The 19,742-nt window shown below is 39.5% G+C and overlaps 1 protein-coding gene across 3 annotated transcripts in view; it reads left to right on the top strand.

Annotated features, from left to right (window-relative positions):
* cadm1a (cell adhesion molecule 1a) overlaps positions 1-19,742 on the top strand; it is a 501,479-nt gene that overhangs the window by 421,311 nt on the left and 60,426 nt on the right. For all 3 annotated transcript variants that reach the window (XM_080866462.1, XM_080866464.1, XM_080866463.1), the window contains one exon: positions 5,671-5,843. In XM_080866462.1, coding sequence (XP_080722588.1) covers positions 5,671-5,843 — 173 coding nt within the window. The remainder of the gene's footprint in view (positions 1-5,670; positions 5,844-19,742) is intronic.

The following is a 19,742-nucleotide window of genomic DNA, read 5'->3' on the forward strand; positions in this document are numbered from 1 at the left end:
AGTGGAATGTGATAAGGACCTGGGTCCTGGCTAGTCTAAATACCCATTACTGGCTACATAATCACGTAATTGAATGGCTTCTATGTTCGTTTTTCAGATTTCCAAAGGGGAAATTTGAAAACTGACCTGTAATTATGAAATACATCAGAATTACTGTGTGATATTTTGAGCAGGTATTTAATTACTGCTGCTTTAAAAGTGGAGGACCGAGCAGAAGGGCATTAATAATAGTGAGGGGAGTGGGTCCTAATGTCTTGCAGTTAGAATTTCAGTAGGCAGAGGGTTGAATAGGCTGGGTGTTTTTTCCCCTAAATGATGAGTGATAATATTCTGAAGGTATCTAGGGAAAGTGTATGAGGCTGAGAGAGACTATGTTGATGGATTCGAGACACTGGATATGCACTCATGAAGTCAATTTTGTGATTAAAGTTAAATGATTATTTGTGGTACACAGAGCTGTGAACAGAAAACTGTCCTCAACTAATTTTTCTCACCATTTTGAAAACTTACAGTGACTCGGTGCAAATAAGCCCTTTGAAATGCCTAGCCTTATCATCTGAAAGCTCCAGCTTGTTGCTCATTAGGATATTATTTCACCTGCATCATCGGTAAACCCAGCTGTTGGTTTGTTTAGATGGCAGGTCTTTGTGATATGAGATGTAATGGAGTGCAAATGAAACCATTAGGGAGAGCAGGGTTGAGCGTAGCCCTGAGAGCCTCCGGCAGGAGACCTGTTGAACTGTTCAAATATCAATAAATTGTACTTGGTGCTGTTGAAATCTATCAAATTAGTATGTTGACAAGCTAGTTCAAATTTGAACAGAACACAGTCATGAGATGAAGATGCTGTTATGAAAATTACATTACAAACTCAATGTGACCAACTTGCAGGTGCTTCTTTTGTTCAAATTCAAAGGTAAATGACTTCAGCTGTCCTCTCTGCTGGAGAGTTGAAAGTTGGAAAGTGTGTGAAATTTAGTTTTTCGGGGAAGTGTTTTGCTAAGGGAATTAGAAGCATGAAAGAGTGATTGATAGTTATTACTGAAATGTGATTGAAATTAGTTTCCTTCCTTAGAGGTCTGAGTGAGGTGTAGACTTTCTAAGCAGGTTAAAATGCAACCAAACATAAGCAATCATAATTTCTTAGTGTGTTATTAAATGGCCTGTAGTTGTATAGTGCTTTACTAGTCCCTAAGGACCCCAAAGTGCTTTACACATCCAGTCATTCACCCATTCACACACACGTTCACACACTGGTGATGGCAAGCTACATATAACCACAGCCACCCTGGGGCGCACTGACAGAGGCGAGGCTGCCGGACACTGGCGCCACCGGGCCCTCTGACCACCACCAGTAGGCAACGGGTGAAGTGTCTTGCCCAAGGACACAACGACCGAGACTGTCCAAGCCAGGGCTCGGACCGGCAACCTTCCGATTACAAGGTGAACTCTTGAGCCATGATCGCCCACAGTTAAGTCTTTTTTTCATCTAAAGCCACAGGCCCCAACCCCTGGGCCACGGACCGGTACTAGTCTGTGAGTCGTTTGTTACCGGGCCGCGAGAGTTGAGGCTCGGTTGTGAAATTTATGGTTTTCAGGGTTTTTATCATTAACTGTGTTTCCCTGGGTCTTTCCCTGTGTTGTAGTTGTGTCTTATTTTGAAAGAACTATTTATGCATTACCACCTGCGACCAGAGAGTATTAAGGAGCAGAGAGGAGGATGTTACTCTCAATGTTGTTAGCGTGTTTCAGGAGGACGCTGCTAATAAAGTTACACAATTGCACAGTGAATTTGCATTTATTATTATATTTACAAAATACCACAGTTTTTCTCTTGGTTGTATCATTTTATCCACAACACCTTAAAGGCCGGTCCGTGAAAATATTGTCTGACATTAAACTGATCCATGGCGCAAAAAAGGTTAGGGATCGCTGATCTACAGCTGATCTATATCTGTTAAATTAGGATTTTCCATGATTTTCTTTTTCAATATTCGACTATATACATTAATTGGAAATATAATCGATAAGGTGAAAACAGTTTGGAACAAGGTTAAAAAGTCAGTACGTTGGCAGTACATTTGGCATCATAGTCATGGTAAAAAAAATGAAGCTACTGCCAATCAGACACTCTCCAGATGTTACTATGTAATAGATCAAAATCTAATCTAATCTAATCTAAAAATGGTTCAAGGTACAAGTTCTGGGCTGAAAAGAGGTGAAAAATTTGAAAGGCCTTCAGAAAGCCTGGAGAGCAATTGCTTAAGACCACTTTAAAAAATGACAAGAATGTCTGCTTTGTTAGAAGCGAAATACAAGGGAACGAGTGGTGACTCTTGACTGCACTTTATTTGTCAAAATCTTTGTGTGCGAAACCCTCGTAAGCACCTTCGCATTTGCCTACACAGGCAGCTCTAATGCATTTCATCTTGGATGACGTTATGACTATGACATCAACAGCTGAACTCTGTTTGCAGGTTCAGCCAATGCCAGCTTTAAATTGGCCCTCAGATTTAAACCTTAGTCGTAATCCAGTCTTGACCATGAATCAAAGTTAGAACCAATCTTTAACTGTCTTCACTTTTCACTTTCCCATCTGAGGCTCAAAAACTCAGTATGAAACTCTGAAAGGTAGAAGTACAGAACAGGCATACACACACACACACACACACACACACACGCGCGCATAGATCAAAACAGTGTGCACTCCTGAATGCTCCTCCCTTCCAGCCCAATCCCCCACCCCCTGCAGTTTTCATACTTGGCATAGAGACAAGCTCACTACCCGTATTCATTTTATAAAGATGAAAACACAATCAATACAGTGAGCCGGGAATTGGAAGTCATTTTCATTAGAGCTGCTGAGAGTTGTGCAGTCATTACCAGCAGATAGCACAGGGGGCCCCGACTGCAGGCAGCCATTTGTATTCTAGACGCCTGCCCTTCCTCTCTCCTTGCAACCCCATCTTACCTCTTCCATCTATCTATACCTCCTTTCCTAGCTTCATTTTTCCCTCCTCACAACATCCGATGCACCTATAGAAACATTTTCTTCTAGGTTATGTTTCCAACTCCATCTGAGAAAACAACTCATATTTCTAAATGTTTTTTTTTTTAATTTACATTTCACTTCACCTACAGAACACTTGCAGCAGACACGGTCCTCTCTCTTTCAAGCCATCCACCACAGCCATTAAAAACACTTGTGGTTTGTTTGTTTGTTTGTTTGTTTGTTTGTTTGTTTGTTTGTTTGTTTGTTTTGGAAATGAGCTTCAGGAGCTATTTCATATTTTTCTTTTTCCTGGATTTTTGTGCACCCCCACCCCCCTCCCATTTGCTTGCTCCCTTCACACCAAATGTTTTCAAATGGAGGGAAACAAGTTAAAACACCACAACAAAATGCAACAAAAGAGACCATCAGCACATGCTCAGGGGAAATAACAGTAGCTGGCAATGGCCATTGAAAGTTGCAGCAGCAAAATAGAGGTGTTTTGTCTTTTTCTTTTCTCTTCACCCTCTGTGACTCTGGGCACTTTGAGCTCATTGTCATAAAAATGGAATCTGTCACCCTGCTATAAACCTCAGTCAAGGTAGAAAAGAGAACAAAGAAAGACGCTTGGTAGGCAGCCACCTACAGAGCTTCTCTAAGTATACAAGCGTGAAAAGTCTGCAATTTCAAGACAAGGCTGGTGCACGGTTATTGTTACTTTTAGAGGTATGCAAAGGTACAGATGTCATTTCAATACATCTTATTTACCATTATTTATTGTTGCTTTAAACTAAAGACAAAAAAAGATGAAGCTGTGTTAGTTATCTTCAGAGAAATGGTAATCTGTTACCACATGTGGGTAAAGTTGTTAAAAGGACCTGTAAATGTATGTCTACTGTAGAACAATCATATACTGAAGTGTTTTTACTGATTGAATCAATTTGCTAAACCTCCCTGGAATGAAATAAAAAGAGAAACTGAGATTTAGATAAAAAGACAAACGTGACATTGTGACACATATAATAGACTTTGGTCTTTTTTTTCATGAAATCTTAGTAGTCAGAGTATTACTACGTAAGCGCAGTGTACCACAAACATACAGTCATTTCTAAAACAAAACAAACTGACCTCTGAAAACAAAGAAACAAAGAATGGTGGGCTACTGTGATACTGACTGCACTGTGAAAAAGGTATTTGAGCTTGAACAAAACATGCAAACAATTAAGCAACAGTTGTCCAAGATCGGATACTGATGTCAGTCCAGAGGGTTGTTTAACTTGTTCATTTTTATATAACCAAAAGTGCAAAACAAATGCAGACCTATAACCTCCTAAGACCCGAACTCTTCCAGAGCATGCATTTTTAATTTCTCTTTGATATTTGGGCATATTGGGGCCCGATGAATGTAAAAACAAAGAATTATCAAATGTTTGTTTTTTTTACCTGATTTTTGTTGCTAAGAAAAGTGAGAGCCACAAATGAGGATATTTGTTAGAATTTTGATAGAACAGTAGCAGTATAATGTCCTCGTAAGTGGATATCAGGCCCTTGCAGAGCAAAATTGAGTATTTTGGTCTAAATAACCCAAAATGTGATGTCCACATATGTGGACGGCAGGTCCTAGGAGGATAATATAAAAAAGAAAAAGAAAACTCAAAAGATGGAAGTTCTTGGTTGCCTTTGGGATGCCATGGGATTTGTGTGTGTCTGTGTGTGTGTATTGCATGACCTTTACTCTGGGGCCAATCCTTAATCATTAGTTGGCCATACAAGATAATTATTTGGTAGATTGACAGGAGATTTATTACATGCATATTGCCCAAATATGAAACCTATAGCGAGTACATTAAAATGGTAATATAACCTTGGTACCGTTGCCGGTGCTTGCTGGACTGTCTGATCACTGAGGTTCTGTCTTCAATATTACATAGACCCTATAATCTATCGGCTTTACCTTACAGTGTAAAACACTGTTGTTGTGAATTGCCATTCTATTTTTTTTTTTAAGTATTACTTTAAAAAAAACAAAAAATATATAAATATTAACATTTTCTGTACATATTCTAAGTATGTATGGCTATAATGTTACAATATTGTTGTTTTTTAAAGAAAAATAAATGGAATATAAAATAATGTGACAAGAATTTTAATTTTCTCATAATTTGAATGACAGTGTGATTGCATTTTATGGTTTTTAAATTAAAAAAATATATATATATATGTGTGTGTGTGTGTGTGTGTGTGTGTGTGTGTGTGTGTGTGTCCCCATAAACATAAGATACATTTTCACTTTCAACCTTAGTTGTTAGTCATACTAAATAAAGGATCATGAAATAGAACTGCCAAGATTCAGCTTTGAAGTATCAAGAAAAAAAATTGATGAGAAGTACTTAATGAAAAGGTTTTTTAAGTAAGAATTAGTTCAATGTATGTTGTGGACTCTAATTGGTTCCCACTTTTAAACAGCATGAAACTTGATTTTACAATTCATTCACTGATAATATGAATGCCGTTCATTTAAAACAAGGTATGCAATATGAAATATATATATATAATATATAAAATATAAAAGGTATTGCTGATATAGGGGATCAATAAAAGATCTCAAAGACTGGCCGAAACTAGCTGATGAAGAGCAATGTGATCTTACTCCTGTACTTACTCTGGTGTTTTAATTTCAGGCCACAGCGGGTGAACTGGTTGAAGGTGGATGACGACGTACCTTCCCATGCAGTTATCACCGGCGCCGATCTTTACATTGAAAATCTAAACAAGTCCTACAATGGAACCTACCGTTGTGTGGCATCCAACTCAATTGGAGAGGCTTACGATGACTACACCCTCTATGTCTATGGTACGTTCATCTATCACTGATCCACTAATATTTTATTATCTCTTACTGAACAAACTTCCAGGTCTTTTCCTTTACTTTCTGAGGCTTTCTTTCTTCAGAGGACCAGTTCTAGTAAAGTATGAATTGTTGCTTCCTTGTACTCTCTCTGAGCTATATTAACATTTAAAGATCTTCAAACCTTTGGCCTTTTTGAAGAAGTTTTAGGAGAGTGAACATAAACAGCAGAATAATTTATTTGTAGAGTGATGAATGATTTTTAAGACTGGTAAGCAGTTAACTCTGGTGCTCATTACTAGGTCTTGGAGCACACTGAATACTCTACTGGCATAATCCAGAGTATGCAGGCTGACTTTTAAATACGGTCTCTGTTTTATTACAGCATAGACTTATTATATTTATATGAACAGCTTGTCACTGTACTCTATTCACTTTGTTAACCTAACTGCCATGCACCTTCATGTAGGAAATACATTACAAAAACATTTGGTCTCTAATAAACTTTTAAATGCATGATTATTGTTATTTAAACAGGATTGTTGTTCGTCTCACTTGTGCCTCAGTAACACACCTATGCTCAAGCAACTACTTAAGATGTTGCTTCTATTTTGTTCAAAGAAAACACGAAGATCCTGTCTCACAATTGTGTCTTTGTATTTTGACTGGCTATTTTAATTAGACACATTTTTGCATACACACATTTTAGATTTTACAAACAAATTCTTGTGACATGTCTTGAAATTTTAAATACTTTGCTGCAAAAATGGAATTCCAGATATAAGAAGGAAATGTATTGTTAGTTTGACTAGTGGATATAACAAATATAACTTAATAGTTAAAGTTAGAAAAATGAAAAATATCACATTTTTTGATGGCTTTAAAAATATTAAGTTCACTAGGTAGTGTGGATTAGTTCCAGACTTCTGAATTTAGCTCTGAGCGTAATAAACTAAAGTTCTTGTAGGCCCTAGAAGCACACTAGAAGGTGGTCGGCAATTGGAGAAAACAATAATAGCTGCAATTCCCTTCAGTGTGTGGTTTGCTCAAGAAGTAAACATCACTACATCTGCTCCATTGAGTTATTGCATTTTGTTTTTAATATACTGGCCCTGAGACCACAGAGTATTATTACGTCCTAATATAGCTTAAGTGATTTTTATGTATGTGCCCTAAAATTTGCCTTAAATGGCTTTATGATCTTTACAACATATACCACAATAATACATGTAAGCAAAAATTACTTTTATAGATGATGCAAAGTATGCCCTCAGCTTGCTGCCTGTATGTTGGAGTTGCTTGAGGATGCTCCACCTGTGGACTCTGTTGTCCTCTTGATAGGCTCCAATGCTCATGTGGGCATGATTGGGAGGAACGGCCTGCCAGATCTGAACTCAAGCAGTGTTCTGTTACTCGATTTCTGTGCAAACCACAGTTTGTCCATAACTAACACCACGTTCAAACAGAGGCACTCCAGGCCGCATGTCGATGATCGATTTTGTAATCGTTTCATCAGATCTGCAACCATATGTTCTAAACACTTGGGTGAAGAGCAGTGCTGAGCTGTCAACTGATCACCACTTGCCAGAGGTCCCTGTCCACAAGATCTTCAACTCCCACATCCGGCAGAACTTTGACAGCATTCCAAGGGAGATTGAAGGAGGTCACTGAGGCAGTTTAACAACTCCTTGGTGGCAGATCCCCTGGGGCTGATAGAATAGAATAGAATTAGAATAGAATTCAACTTTATTGTCATTGCACATGTCACAAGTACAAGGCAACGAAATGGAGTTTGCATCCATCCAGAAGTGCTTTAGTATAGATATATTACAAGACATATATATTATATATTACATACAAGTTACATTTCCATAAATATATATTACAAAAATGATGAGTTTCACCCTGAGTTCTTCAAGGCTCTGGGGTTGTAGGGTTGTCTCGGTTGACATGCCTCTACAATGTTGCACGGAGATCAGGGGAGGTACCTCTGGATTAGCAAACCGGGGTGGTTCCCATCTTTAAGAAGTGGGACCAGAGGGTGTGCTCCAACTATAGGGGGATCAGACTCATCAGCCTTGTAGCAATGGGCCAGACACCCATTGCTACCCATTGCTGATTATATAACCGCTGCAAGAGCTTGGTCCGCATAGCCAGCAATAAGTCGGACTAATTCCCAGTGGGTGTTGGACTCCAACAGGGCTGCTCCCTGTCACCAATTCATTATTTTTATGGACAGAATTTCTAGGCATAGCCAATGGGTGAAAGGCTTGGCTCAGCACCTCCAAGTCTGAGGCCATGGTCCTCAGCCAGAAAAGGATGGAGTGCCCACTCCAGAGATCGACAAATGGATTGCTGTTGCCACAGTGAGGTGAATACTGTACCAATCCATTGTGGTCAAGAGAGAGCTGAGTGTAAAAGCACAGTTCTCGATTTACTGGTTGATCTACATCCCTACCCTTACCTGTGGTCACAAGCTTTGGGTAGTGTGCGAAAGAACAAAATTGTGAATACAAGCGGCGGAAATCAGGTTTCTCCGAAGGGTGGCTGGCTTCACCCTTAGAGATGGAGTGAAGAGTTCGGCCATCCCCGAGTGACCTCCTGTGTGAGGTGTTCTGGGCATGTCTCACCGAGAGGAGGCCCCGGGGCACACCCAGGACAAATTAAATCTCTCAGCTGGCCTGGTGTTCCCCCGGACAAGGTTGAGGAGGTGGCCAGGCAGAGGGAGGTCTGGGCTTCTCTGCTTAGGCTGCTGTCCCCCTGGCTCGGACCTGGGTAAGCGGAAGAAAATGGATGGATGTATGGATATGATGCAAAGTGTACACGGCTACATGCTATCTTTTCATCCCCCAGCTGGGATCACTGGATGAGGGGTGTGCGTTCCGTTAAGCACCGGAGCTCCTGTCCACACACCTGGAGTTATACCACACCAGCTTCAGCCTACTTGGACCAGTTTTACTCATTTATGTCGCTTCCATGTTGGTCCCTTCTTTTTCTGTATGCATTTCTGTCATTCTCATAAACATATTCTCAACATGTTTTTGTATTGTTGATACCAATAGCATTTAATACCCGAGCAAGGCATTATACTCTAATGCGCTCATTTTCCCTGACCAAAATTACTTCACTATCCCTTTTGGTAGACCCTGAGCATGCAGAGAAATAATTTGGCTGCTATTGTGAGATGGAATTAGCAGAGTGGCAACGCTTGGGGTTTATTTTTTATGTGGGGTGTGAAATACAAGTTCAGTGCCTGATGGACACCAGCTGAAAAGATGTTATTTACAGCAGAGCGAGCTGCTGTGCTAATGATGAGTACACTAAAACAAGAGAGGTACCATTGCAGACCAGGAAATGGCTCACTGCCACCTGCTGTATTATATTTATTAGTTATTATGTTAGCTGTGTCTTTTCCAGAACTATTTTTTTCTCCTTTTTATCCAAGGATAGTATGAAATCACTGCTACCTAACTATAGATGTGGAGCTTTCTCCAAATTTGTAACATTTATAAACATGAACAAAATTTTTGACTGAAAAAACGTTTCCACATTTACTGAGCCACTAGGGCACAGTAACTGGTAACAACTGCAATTGAACCTGAGTAATTTGTTCATGTTGGAGAGGAGGTTTAAATCACATCTGAAGCCTCCTGCCAGAGAGGCAGTCCACACTGACAATCTCTCTCCACAGGCATTATACTAAACAGCTAAAGGACTAAATACTCTATCCTGTAGGAAAATATGATGCTGAATTTTTTTTTTCAACTACACGTATTCAAACAAAACCATTTTTTAAATAAAGTCATGCTGATGTGTTTATCATAATGGTCATTTTTAATAATTATATTTTGCACAGAGCTGTAAAACCTTTGTAACAAATGTAACAATGTAGCTGAAGCTGTAATGTGATTACTGAATTTAGTACTGTACAGTACTTTGAAAGAAACATTGTAAATATAGGTCAAATTCCAGCTACATGTTTAGTACAGTCATTGTACAATGCAATGTGACCACAGTAATAGTGTTATTTTGTAACAATGTAACATTGCTACTTTGTAACATGCGCACTAACCCTAAAAGTGCCTGTCTGTGCATGCAGATGTGTTTGTACTCAGTTACAACACAGATAAAAGCATCAGTAGCAGTAAAAGTGTACCTTAAACCCATGTTGTCCCTAAGTAGCAAAATTCATAAATCACAACTTTGCATTCAGTATAAATTTTGTGGTATTTATTGCTGGCATTTTGTGCCTCTCTCTCACTAGTCCTAACCAACAAAATCCCATGGTGAGGGCTGCAAGTCGGCCTCTCTTATCCACCCACACTCCCCCTGGTGAGAGAAACACAAAGATAATCATGGTGCAACATGTGGGCAACTAAAAGCCTTGCACACAAAAAAAGAAATCCGCCATTAAAACCACAGAAGACCTCCATCCTTTTAGAGCTAGTCTTTTGATGACTTTGATGTGTCCGTGGGTCCCACACTCCTAATGTCTACAGTAATTCAGCAGCCAATTGTGCCAAACATTCGCCGTGCTAATGGGAAGACAGGATGTTGTGGTAGAGCTGTCAGAAGCTGATTCTCACATTATGTTTCAGAGCTCCTTCCAACACACATATGCACACACACACACACACACACACACACACACACACACACACACACACACACACACACACACACACACACACACACACACACACACACAAGCATGCCACCTGCTGCTCCAGCACTATCAGCACCATGAAAGCATCTCTGCAGTCAACCTTTTACGTCAGCAGTAGCTTTAAGAGGGGCATGGCTCTGCACAAAAACATGACCCCTATAGGCAATAAACTGCTTGAGTGAGTCACACTGACCTCAGCTTTGTTCTCGTGTTTGTGTTCCATTTAGATAAAAATGAGCTCTGATGCATATGCCCATTTCATTTTGGTTTGTTTTGGGTTGGTGCGATAGCTGCCAGTCACACTGCGAGAGCTGTCAGTTAAACTAAATACATGGATCGTGACTACGTGAAAAATAGAATTCCACACAGCATTCCACTGCTTGCTGCCAGACGCATTGCAAGATTCATTTGAGATGGTACAGAAAAATAGACCAATGATTAAATTTTATAGTTAGAAATTATTTTTATAGCAATTCAAAATCTAGATTACTTTAAAAATCATTAACAGACTGTTAATTGTTATGGCTGTAATTTACAGTATAACAGGATATTATAAGCGTATAGTGAAAATTAAAAGCCGAAAAAAGGCTTCTCACCAAAAATGTTTCTGGTCAAGTTTGTCTCTTGCTCTTCTGTGCTTTTCAAACAACATCCCAGGAAATTTTGGTAAAATATGTAAATATGTATTCTCACGTTGTATAAATGATTTAATATTCTGTGTACCTGAGTGATTTGTGAAGTTCTGTCAGCCTAATGTCAGAATGTTCTTATTGTTACAATACACTTCCAACTTGCACTCACTGGGCACTTTATTAGGTACAACTTGCTAGTACAGCATTCCAGCCCTTTTTGCCTTCAGGACTATCTTATTTCTTCATGGCAAAGATCCAACAAGGTGCCAGAAACATTCCTCAGAGATTTTTCTCGATATCAATATCATGGTATCACACTGTTGCTGCAGATTTGTTGGCTGCAAATCCATCATGCAAATCTCCCATTCCGTCACATCCCAAAGCTGCTCTATTGGATTGAAATGTGAGTACATTCACTTGTCAGGTTCAAGAAACCAATCTGAGATTTGAGTTTTGTGACAAAGTCCTTTATCCTGCTGGAAGCAGCAATCGGAAAATGGGTGCACAGTGGTCATAAAAGGATGGACATGGTGAGCAACAATACTCAGGTAGACTGTGGAATTTAAATGATGTTCAGCTGGTGCTAAGAGGTCCACAGTGTGCCAAGAAAATATCCCACACACCGTTACACCACCAGCAGTACCTACAAGGGGATGAATGCATGTTTTCATGTTTGTTCAGACCGAATTCTGACTCTGCCATCCAAATGTCACAGAATTAGACCAGGCATGTTTTTTTTTAATCTATGCCACCAACAAACATGCAAGTTTCAAAATCACTTAGATCACTTTTTTATCCACATTCTGATGCTCAGTTTGAGCTTCAGCACTTAGATATTTGTTAATTAAATATTTCTGTTAATGAGCAGTTAAACAGGTGTAACTAAAAAACTGGCCAGTGAGTGTGAATTTCATCCAACCTTACTGACTAAAGATTCGATTTTCCCTGACAAATTAACAGAAGCAAAAATACCGAATTTAATTTAACCTTATTTCTGCTGGGATTTTAAAAGTAAAGCAGAGCAGAGTAGCAACACTTCAGCATGTTTTTCCAACTATCATTCAGCTTTGCCTGGAATAACAAAAAGATATTGGCACTAGCTGTTTAAAAGACCTCTTATCAACAGCTTCACCAAAAAAAAACCCCCCCAAAAAAAACGGTTTCATGTGGCAATGCCACACAAATGAGTCAGTTCTTGATTTTAGGCACAGCACTTGGTCAATAATGCATACAGTTAGTTATACCTTTATAATGTTACACAATATGTGCCTGTGAGGCAGAAAAGAGCAGTATGGGCTGCTGTTTAGTCCCCAGCCTCCTCCTTGGGATCTCAATATAGCTCCTGAATGAAGAAGCGACAATATGTCTTGTTATTCCTTGGCATAGACCAAATGACCTGGTTAACATGTGTGAAAGCACACTTGTGTTAACTGGGCAGATTAAAGAGTTCCATAAAATAAGTAAATACATGCTAATTGCTAGCTACCATATGTTGCCTCCAGGCTATTTCATTCAAGTCCAGTATATCACGAGATCCCGCATATATATGCAGGGTAATAAAGATGAAGGCAATAATACTAAGCCAAAAAATAGAAACAAATGTAACCAATTACCAGTGTTATTGCTTCAGCAATGCAAAAGGAGATATCGTGAAAAACCATCAATTTTAAATGACTTCCATAAAATGAAAATTCTCTGCCACTCTGTCAACCTCGGGCCTTAAAGCACACACAATATAGCTCTGTAACTTGCAGCTATGTAAAGTCTTCATTGGACCTCCACCATCATTACTCCCTGTGCTCGGCAGCCAAAACAAATACAGCCATATAGCCGGCATCTCCTCTAATGCATTTGAGTCCTAAATATTGTGACCCTAAGTGATGGAGAGCACCATGAGACTGGCTGACACTAACAATGTTAACAGTGAAGAAAGCAGTCTGTATTGCTCCAACTCTCACTGCCTCTCATACTTCACAGGGTAAGAAAACACAACCATCAGGGTTTTCCTTTCACAGTCGAGTGAGACCCAACGCCGAGGGGTTTTAAGTTGTTTACAGGCTGCCGCTTACCCAATAACTGAGTTCTCTTCTTCTCTGCTCCTACACCAGCACTGGATTTTATTGCACACTAGCAGCATGTTTAGTGACCCTGTTGCTCTCAGTCATCCTTCTACTTGCTTTACACTTCTTCTCCTTCAAATTGCATGGCAGTTTTTCCCCACAAATCACTGTTATCTCTTAGAGTCGGATCCAACACGCCTTGAAGAGTGTCCCAAAACACCCCGTTCAAGCTGCCTGTGCTCTTAGTTGCTTAAATTGCACTTGAGTGGAAGTGAAATTGCAGATGTAAAATGTTCTGAGGAGGAAAAGTAATTCATCACTTCCAAAACAAATTTGTGTGGACTTTATGTTTTAAATCCCTTCTGTCTGTTATTAAGACGTAACAAGATATATGAGAGGCAATATTTTAGATGTTTCTTTAAAATGTATCACCACAGGCAAGATGGGTTGTGTCACAGTGGCTTTCACTCTTAAGTTACAATTATACACAATTTCACATGGAAATGGCTGTCAGGTCCTGTCAGGTGCCCATTACATTAATGAATATCAAAGTATATTTGTGCGTGTTTGTTCATATTCTCAAATTAGAGAGCAGCTTTTTCACTTTTTGTCTCTGAATGAAAGAACCTCAATTCTGAATAGGTTGTATACTGGACTCAACAACATCCTTCAAGAATTGTGTTGTTGCTATTTTAGTTACTTTTTATATATTTTGTAATTTCTCAGTGGAAATAGAAATCAAACTTTACAGTTCAAAGAATTTTTATACACATTTACAACTTTGGAATCTGAAAAAAAGACAATTTAACCCTTTAGAGCCGGTCGGAGCGGGCACGCTCTGTTTTGCATAACTATTTTTAAATCCCGCTCTGCAACCACGTAAGCTAGCGCAATAATTTTTTTTGCATATGAAACCGGAGGAGTTGTACTTACATCTTATGCCATCAGCTTGTCCTAAGTCACAGTTTCCTTCCACATATAGCTTTGCAAAAACTGCATAAAAAGCACTTGCAGCAACAAAAACATAATATTCCAGAAACACGCTTTGCCGATCCGATCAGCTGTTCATAACACTTCCTACGTTGGAATAGACGTCAGCGCGAACTTTTGCATGTCCGCCATTACCTGCCCGAAGCCGGAAGTGACGTCATTTTCGCGGAAATGTAGTTTTTTTTACCATCAGGGCCTCAGGGCCTATACTGGTGCTTTTAAAAGTTATGTTTGACTTTATGACTTTCTGTGTCGTTTCTGGGATGCTTAGGACTCATATTGCACTGCTGGAAATAGTTTATTTTGATGCACATGCTGCTTTTTTGCAAATTTGCAGTATAATATTTATTTTCGTTTTTCCTGCAGTATATAAAAATTGGTGTATTTCAAAAAATAAAACTTTGAAGACACTCAAAATAAATTTCCTGTGGTAGGAAACTATTTTGTGCAACTTTTTTGTATTTACAGTTTTGAGGGATAAGCCTCTTAAATTTCTCTAACTAGAAATATATGTTAAAAAAGCAAAAACGATTTTCAATTTTTTGTAGTTTATTGCACTTTTTTGCAATTTATGTAATTACTATGCACTTAATGAATACATATTATTAAAATCTGGGCTATAATTGTTGTATTGATGTATAGCAACTTGAAATGCTCCCAAAAATGGCACCACACCATGTAAAAATATAATATAAGCTCTGGCGGACTTGGTTCTATGGTAGGTCTTAAAGGGTTAACAGTTGAATCAAGAACAGTTCCTGAAGAGGGCTTCAAAGAACAGACGAAAAAAAGGAAAGGACTCTAACTGGATTACCTAAGAAAACAACAAATCAGTGATGCATTTATGCAGTGTTTTGGAAAAACAGAACGCAAGTAATTAGAGACAGCATCATACGAGGCCCCATCTACAATTTTGTTTAGCTGCTAGAATTAGGCTAGAAATTTCTGAATTTAGTTTGGAAAATATTAACGTTTTACCTGTTGATCTACATTCCCGCTCTCACCTATGGCCAAAAGCTCTGAGTAGTAACCGAAAGAATGAGATCACCGATGCAAGTGGTGAAAATGAGGTTCCTCTGAGGAGACGGAGTAGAACTTCTACTCCTCCACATCTAAAGGAACCAGCTCAGGTAGTTCGGCCATTTGACTCATGTGCCTCGTAGGGTGAGATGCTTCAGGCATTTCCTACCAGGACGACGCCTAAAAGCAGGACCCAGGACGAGCTGGAGAGATTACAATTTGATGTCTATCTTGGGAACAAATTGGTGTTCCCACAGATGAGCTACAGGAGGAAAGGAAAAGGGGGATTTAGACTGCTGTCCCTGGGACCCAGACCCAGATAAATGGAAATAAATAGACAGCAGCGCGGTATGCTATAAACTAGCCAGTGATTTACCACAGCCAGGGTGCTTGCCTGTACCTTCTGGCTGTAGCTCAGGAGGTAGGACAGGGCTCTACTAATTGGAAGGTTGGTGGTTCGATCCCTGGCTGCTCTAGTTTGCTTGGCATATATCATTGTGCAAGATCCAAACACCTAGTTTCTCTCTGATGAGTGTGAATGTTAGCTACAAAGTGCTTAAGTATATTAAAGTAAAAAGCACTTGTATAAATGGGTGAGTAAGGCATGTTGTATAAAGTGCTTAGAGTTGAGGTAGAGTAGAAAAATGCTATATAGGAAACAGTTCATTTACTTGGCAAAGATTAGTTTAATACATTTTAATTATTAATTAAGTAATCTGGAACATAGCGTGTGATGTCAGTAAAAGGATAGTTAAGCTCATCTGCAAAAAAAAGGGTTAGGAATTACAAATACTCCAGTGTTAAATACAATAAGTCTATATGAATGGTGGTACATAAATCAAACCATTGTCATTATGTAAAAAACAGTACTGTTGTTTTATTAAAACCATTGCAAATTTAAATAGCTTTGCTGTCTACTATCAATCAGTCTTTGCTGCAGCTATTTCTTTCCCCCAATTTCTTATTGGTTGGTGATGTTATTGTGCAAATATAGGGCTCCTGTCTCATCTGGTGCTCACACAGAGTTCTTTAACTCACTGGCTTTAGCAGGAATGATTCCTGTCAGGCCTGTGTCTCAGGGCTTCCTGCAGTCCTGGGGCCCGTTCTTCGTACGTCGCTTACTACATCCAAGATCAAATGACACATCCAAGATCAAATCATCGCGCTAACCGTGAGCTCGCTAATCCGGTTCCCCGAACACACCTGCTGTTGACGATTAGTACAGCTGGACGCAGTAATGTGACATCACTGGGTGTCGTAAAAGGGGCCACGCATCGATAGTAGAAACATTGATCGGCAACCCTCTGATTGGTCGGCGAAAATGTCGACGGAGCGCGCTCGGCTCGGTATTTTTCGGCAGCAGAGCAAGAACTCTTGAGTGAGGGATTTCAGGAGTTTCAGAGTTTAATCAGAACGCAAGGGAGCACTGCAAAGGCTGCAAAAGCAAGGAGCGAGGGCTGGCAGGAAGTTGCTGACAAATTAAACTCGTAAGTAATTTAATAATAACAATAATAATGGAGTGGATTGATATAGCGCTTTTCAAGGCACCCAAAGCGCTTTACAATGCCACTATTCAGTCACTCTCACATTCACACACTGGTGGAGGCAGCTACAGTTGTAGCCACAGCTGCCCTGGGGCAGACTGACAGAAGCCAGGCTGCCATATCGCGCCATCGGCCCCTCTGGCCAACACCAGTAGGCGGTAGGGTAGATTTATTATATTACACTATATTATCCAATATTATATTACATTATATTATAATATGTTATATTTTATCCTCTTTCACATTAGAGCCACGACAGGACCCACTAGAACATGGGAACAGGTAAAAGTGAAATATAAGAATATCCTACAGAATGGTAATATTTATCACTTATATTGCTTTTAGTCTCTTGGAAAGAGACCCTGGAATAATCTGTTTGTTTATAACAGCAACCAAGAAAAGGGCAGAGCAAAAAAAGACAGGTGGTGGTCCTGCACCCCCTCGTCAACAAGTTGGTTAAGTAAATAATACCCTCACGGGAAAATCGATATCTCTCTATGAGCACACTGTCGCGCTGAGCTAAAGGATCCTGTCTATCCCGCAATATACGCTGAATTCTGAGGACTCTCCTTATCAATCTTGCACCTTCCGCAATGGGTGGCTCGCGTATACGGACAGGACATGGCTGCGACAGGCTTCCCAAATCCACCTTCGCTTTTATAGCCGTGGTCTCTCATCTTGATTACACGAAGTAATTTACAATTGCTACTCTGAAATATGAATTACATCTGTAATAATCACATACATGTAATAGAATGTTAATAGTACATTTCCCTTTTTTAGGAAATGACCTGTGTGAAATCAATAAATGGATCAGGTGCTGCATTGTCTTTAGTTACATTGATGTTATTTATTTATGGTGAAACAGTGGTGGAATATCGCTGTTGCTTTCGTATGATGACGCGGACATACCTGCGTGGCCGCGATCTAATCCTGTTTACATAAAGTAAGCCTGCTCCCGAGCAGGTTTACGCTTACGGCTCTGTTGCTATGACAGCAAGTCCCGGATGAGCTTCGGGGAACCGAACGATCCAGGATCACGCGAAATCGTCAACAATCTAATCCGGCTAACCTACTTAGCGAGGTACGAAGAACGGGCCCCTGCTCCTTTCGTTCAAACCAGAAACTGATTCATAAGCCTCATCAGTAAACAAGGCCCGGTGACTCAGCGGGAGGAAAAACACATTCAGCCTGTCACATTTGAAAGTCAATGAGCTCCAGCATTCTTTGATACATTGCACCAGCTAGCCACCAATAACGAGAGATGTAGTGTACGTTCAGACAGTCTCGCCAGTGTTCCTTTGAATCTTTTTTGTAATGCTAAGTTTTTAATGAGTTGTTGACACTGATGATCCCAAACATCTGCTGGACCCTCACAGTTCATGATGGGATAAAACCAATTAGACAGCACCACCTCCGAGCTGGAGTTTGTTGGCTCTCAAGCATGTGTGAAACTCATCAGTTCAAGCTTTGCATGCCAGCCGACTTCCCAATGGATCATTTCTCTCTCTCCCTTTGTCTGCTCATTGGTCTGTACAGTCTTTTGTATTATCAAGGTTGTCTTTAAATAACAGAACTGTGGATAGATTAAAACTCTAACGCACATCAATAGAGTTCCAATACTAATCCTGATTACCTGGAGGCCTCAATTTGAATTGTCAATTTTGCTTCAGGAAGAGTTCTGAGGGGCTGCTTTGTATTTGAAATGCTTGATTCACTTTTAATTGAGTGCATAAAACAGATACTTTTGAAACCAACAACTGTGATTTTTATGAACTTGCTACGAACAGCTTCTGCCCTCAGGGAGGATTCCTTTTATATAATAAACAACCTCTGTACCCTTACGGAAGGCATCAGAAACAGCAGGGTAATGTTTATTATCATTTTAATGTATCTTTGGAATCTAAGCTTTTTAATTCAGGCTCATTTCATAGTAAAAAATATATGAGATCAAACATTAGACTTTGAACATTCAGTTCTGCAAATGTGATTTACTCAGCTGGAAAGTTACCCTAATGCAACTTAATACAGTGTACCTTTTTTTTCCTACTGTATGTGGCTTTTTAAAATACTAATACAAGTAAACACTTTTTTGAAACTATTTCCATAAAAATACAGAAAACTCAATAAATGGACTAATTATTACATTCTGTGTATGGAAAAGGACCTCTTCTGCTTCTTTGTGTTATCTGTACACAACATATACATTAGAGTGCAAAAGTCTTGAGCTGCACCTCATTTGTTTATATTTTGCATTAATGGAGCCACACGTTTTTGTCATTTTTAAAGGGATCTTAAGCACAGATTTCTGGAGGTCTTTTGCTTTGCGCTGCCCTCTGACTCATGCAAGTATTAAAACAGGCACCAAACTCAAGGAATGAGCGAGTTTTTAGTCTACATATAACAGATAATTTAGCAAAGAACCAATTTAGACACTTTGTTACTTGCAGCCTGTAAAAACATGAGCTGGTTCCATTGGCTTCGTTTAATCTATGAAAAATGGCAATGATACCACAGTTTGAAGGGCATAAAATAATATTTGTGCCCCAGCAAGATGATTTGCAAAGACTTAGTGGCAGAAGATTTCTCATATTGTCATAGCAAAGACATATCAGACCTAAAACACCATCTTTAGCAGATGAACAGTATCTGAAAGGTGTGCCCTTAAGAAAAAGAAAGAAAAATCTGTGAAGACCTGAGAGATGGATCTTGTCCTTCAGTTGATCTGTCAGCTGTTCACCGAAGCCTCATTAGAAGTGGTCTCAATGGAAGGTTGGTTGTTACGAAGCCATTATTAAGAAAGGGAACTGGAGAGAAAAGGCTGAGGTATGCCAAATTTCACAAAAACTGGACTGAAAGTCAGTGGCAACAGGTCTTATGTTCTAAATTGATTTTTTTTTTTGTTAAATCAATGTATCCATGTAGCATCATCTTCAAAGCATCTGATTGGCATGGCAATGATCCAAAACACTAGCCAATGCAGTTAATGAATT

This window comes from Rhamphochromis sp. 'chilingali' (assembly GCF_963969265.1).
Source record: "Rhamphochromis sp. 'chilingali' genome assembly, chromosome: 19".
Taxonomy (NCBI): Eukaryota; Metazoa; Chordata; class Actinopteri; order Cichliformes; family Cichlidae; genus Rhamphochromis; species Rhamphochromis sp. 'chilingali'.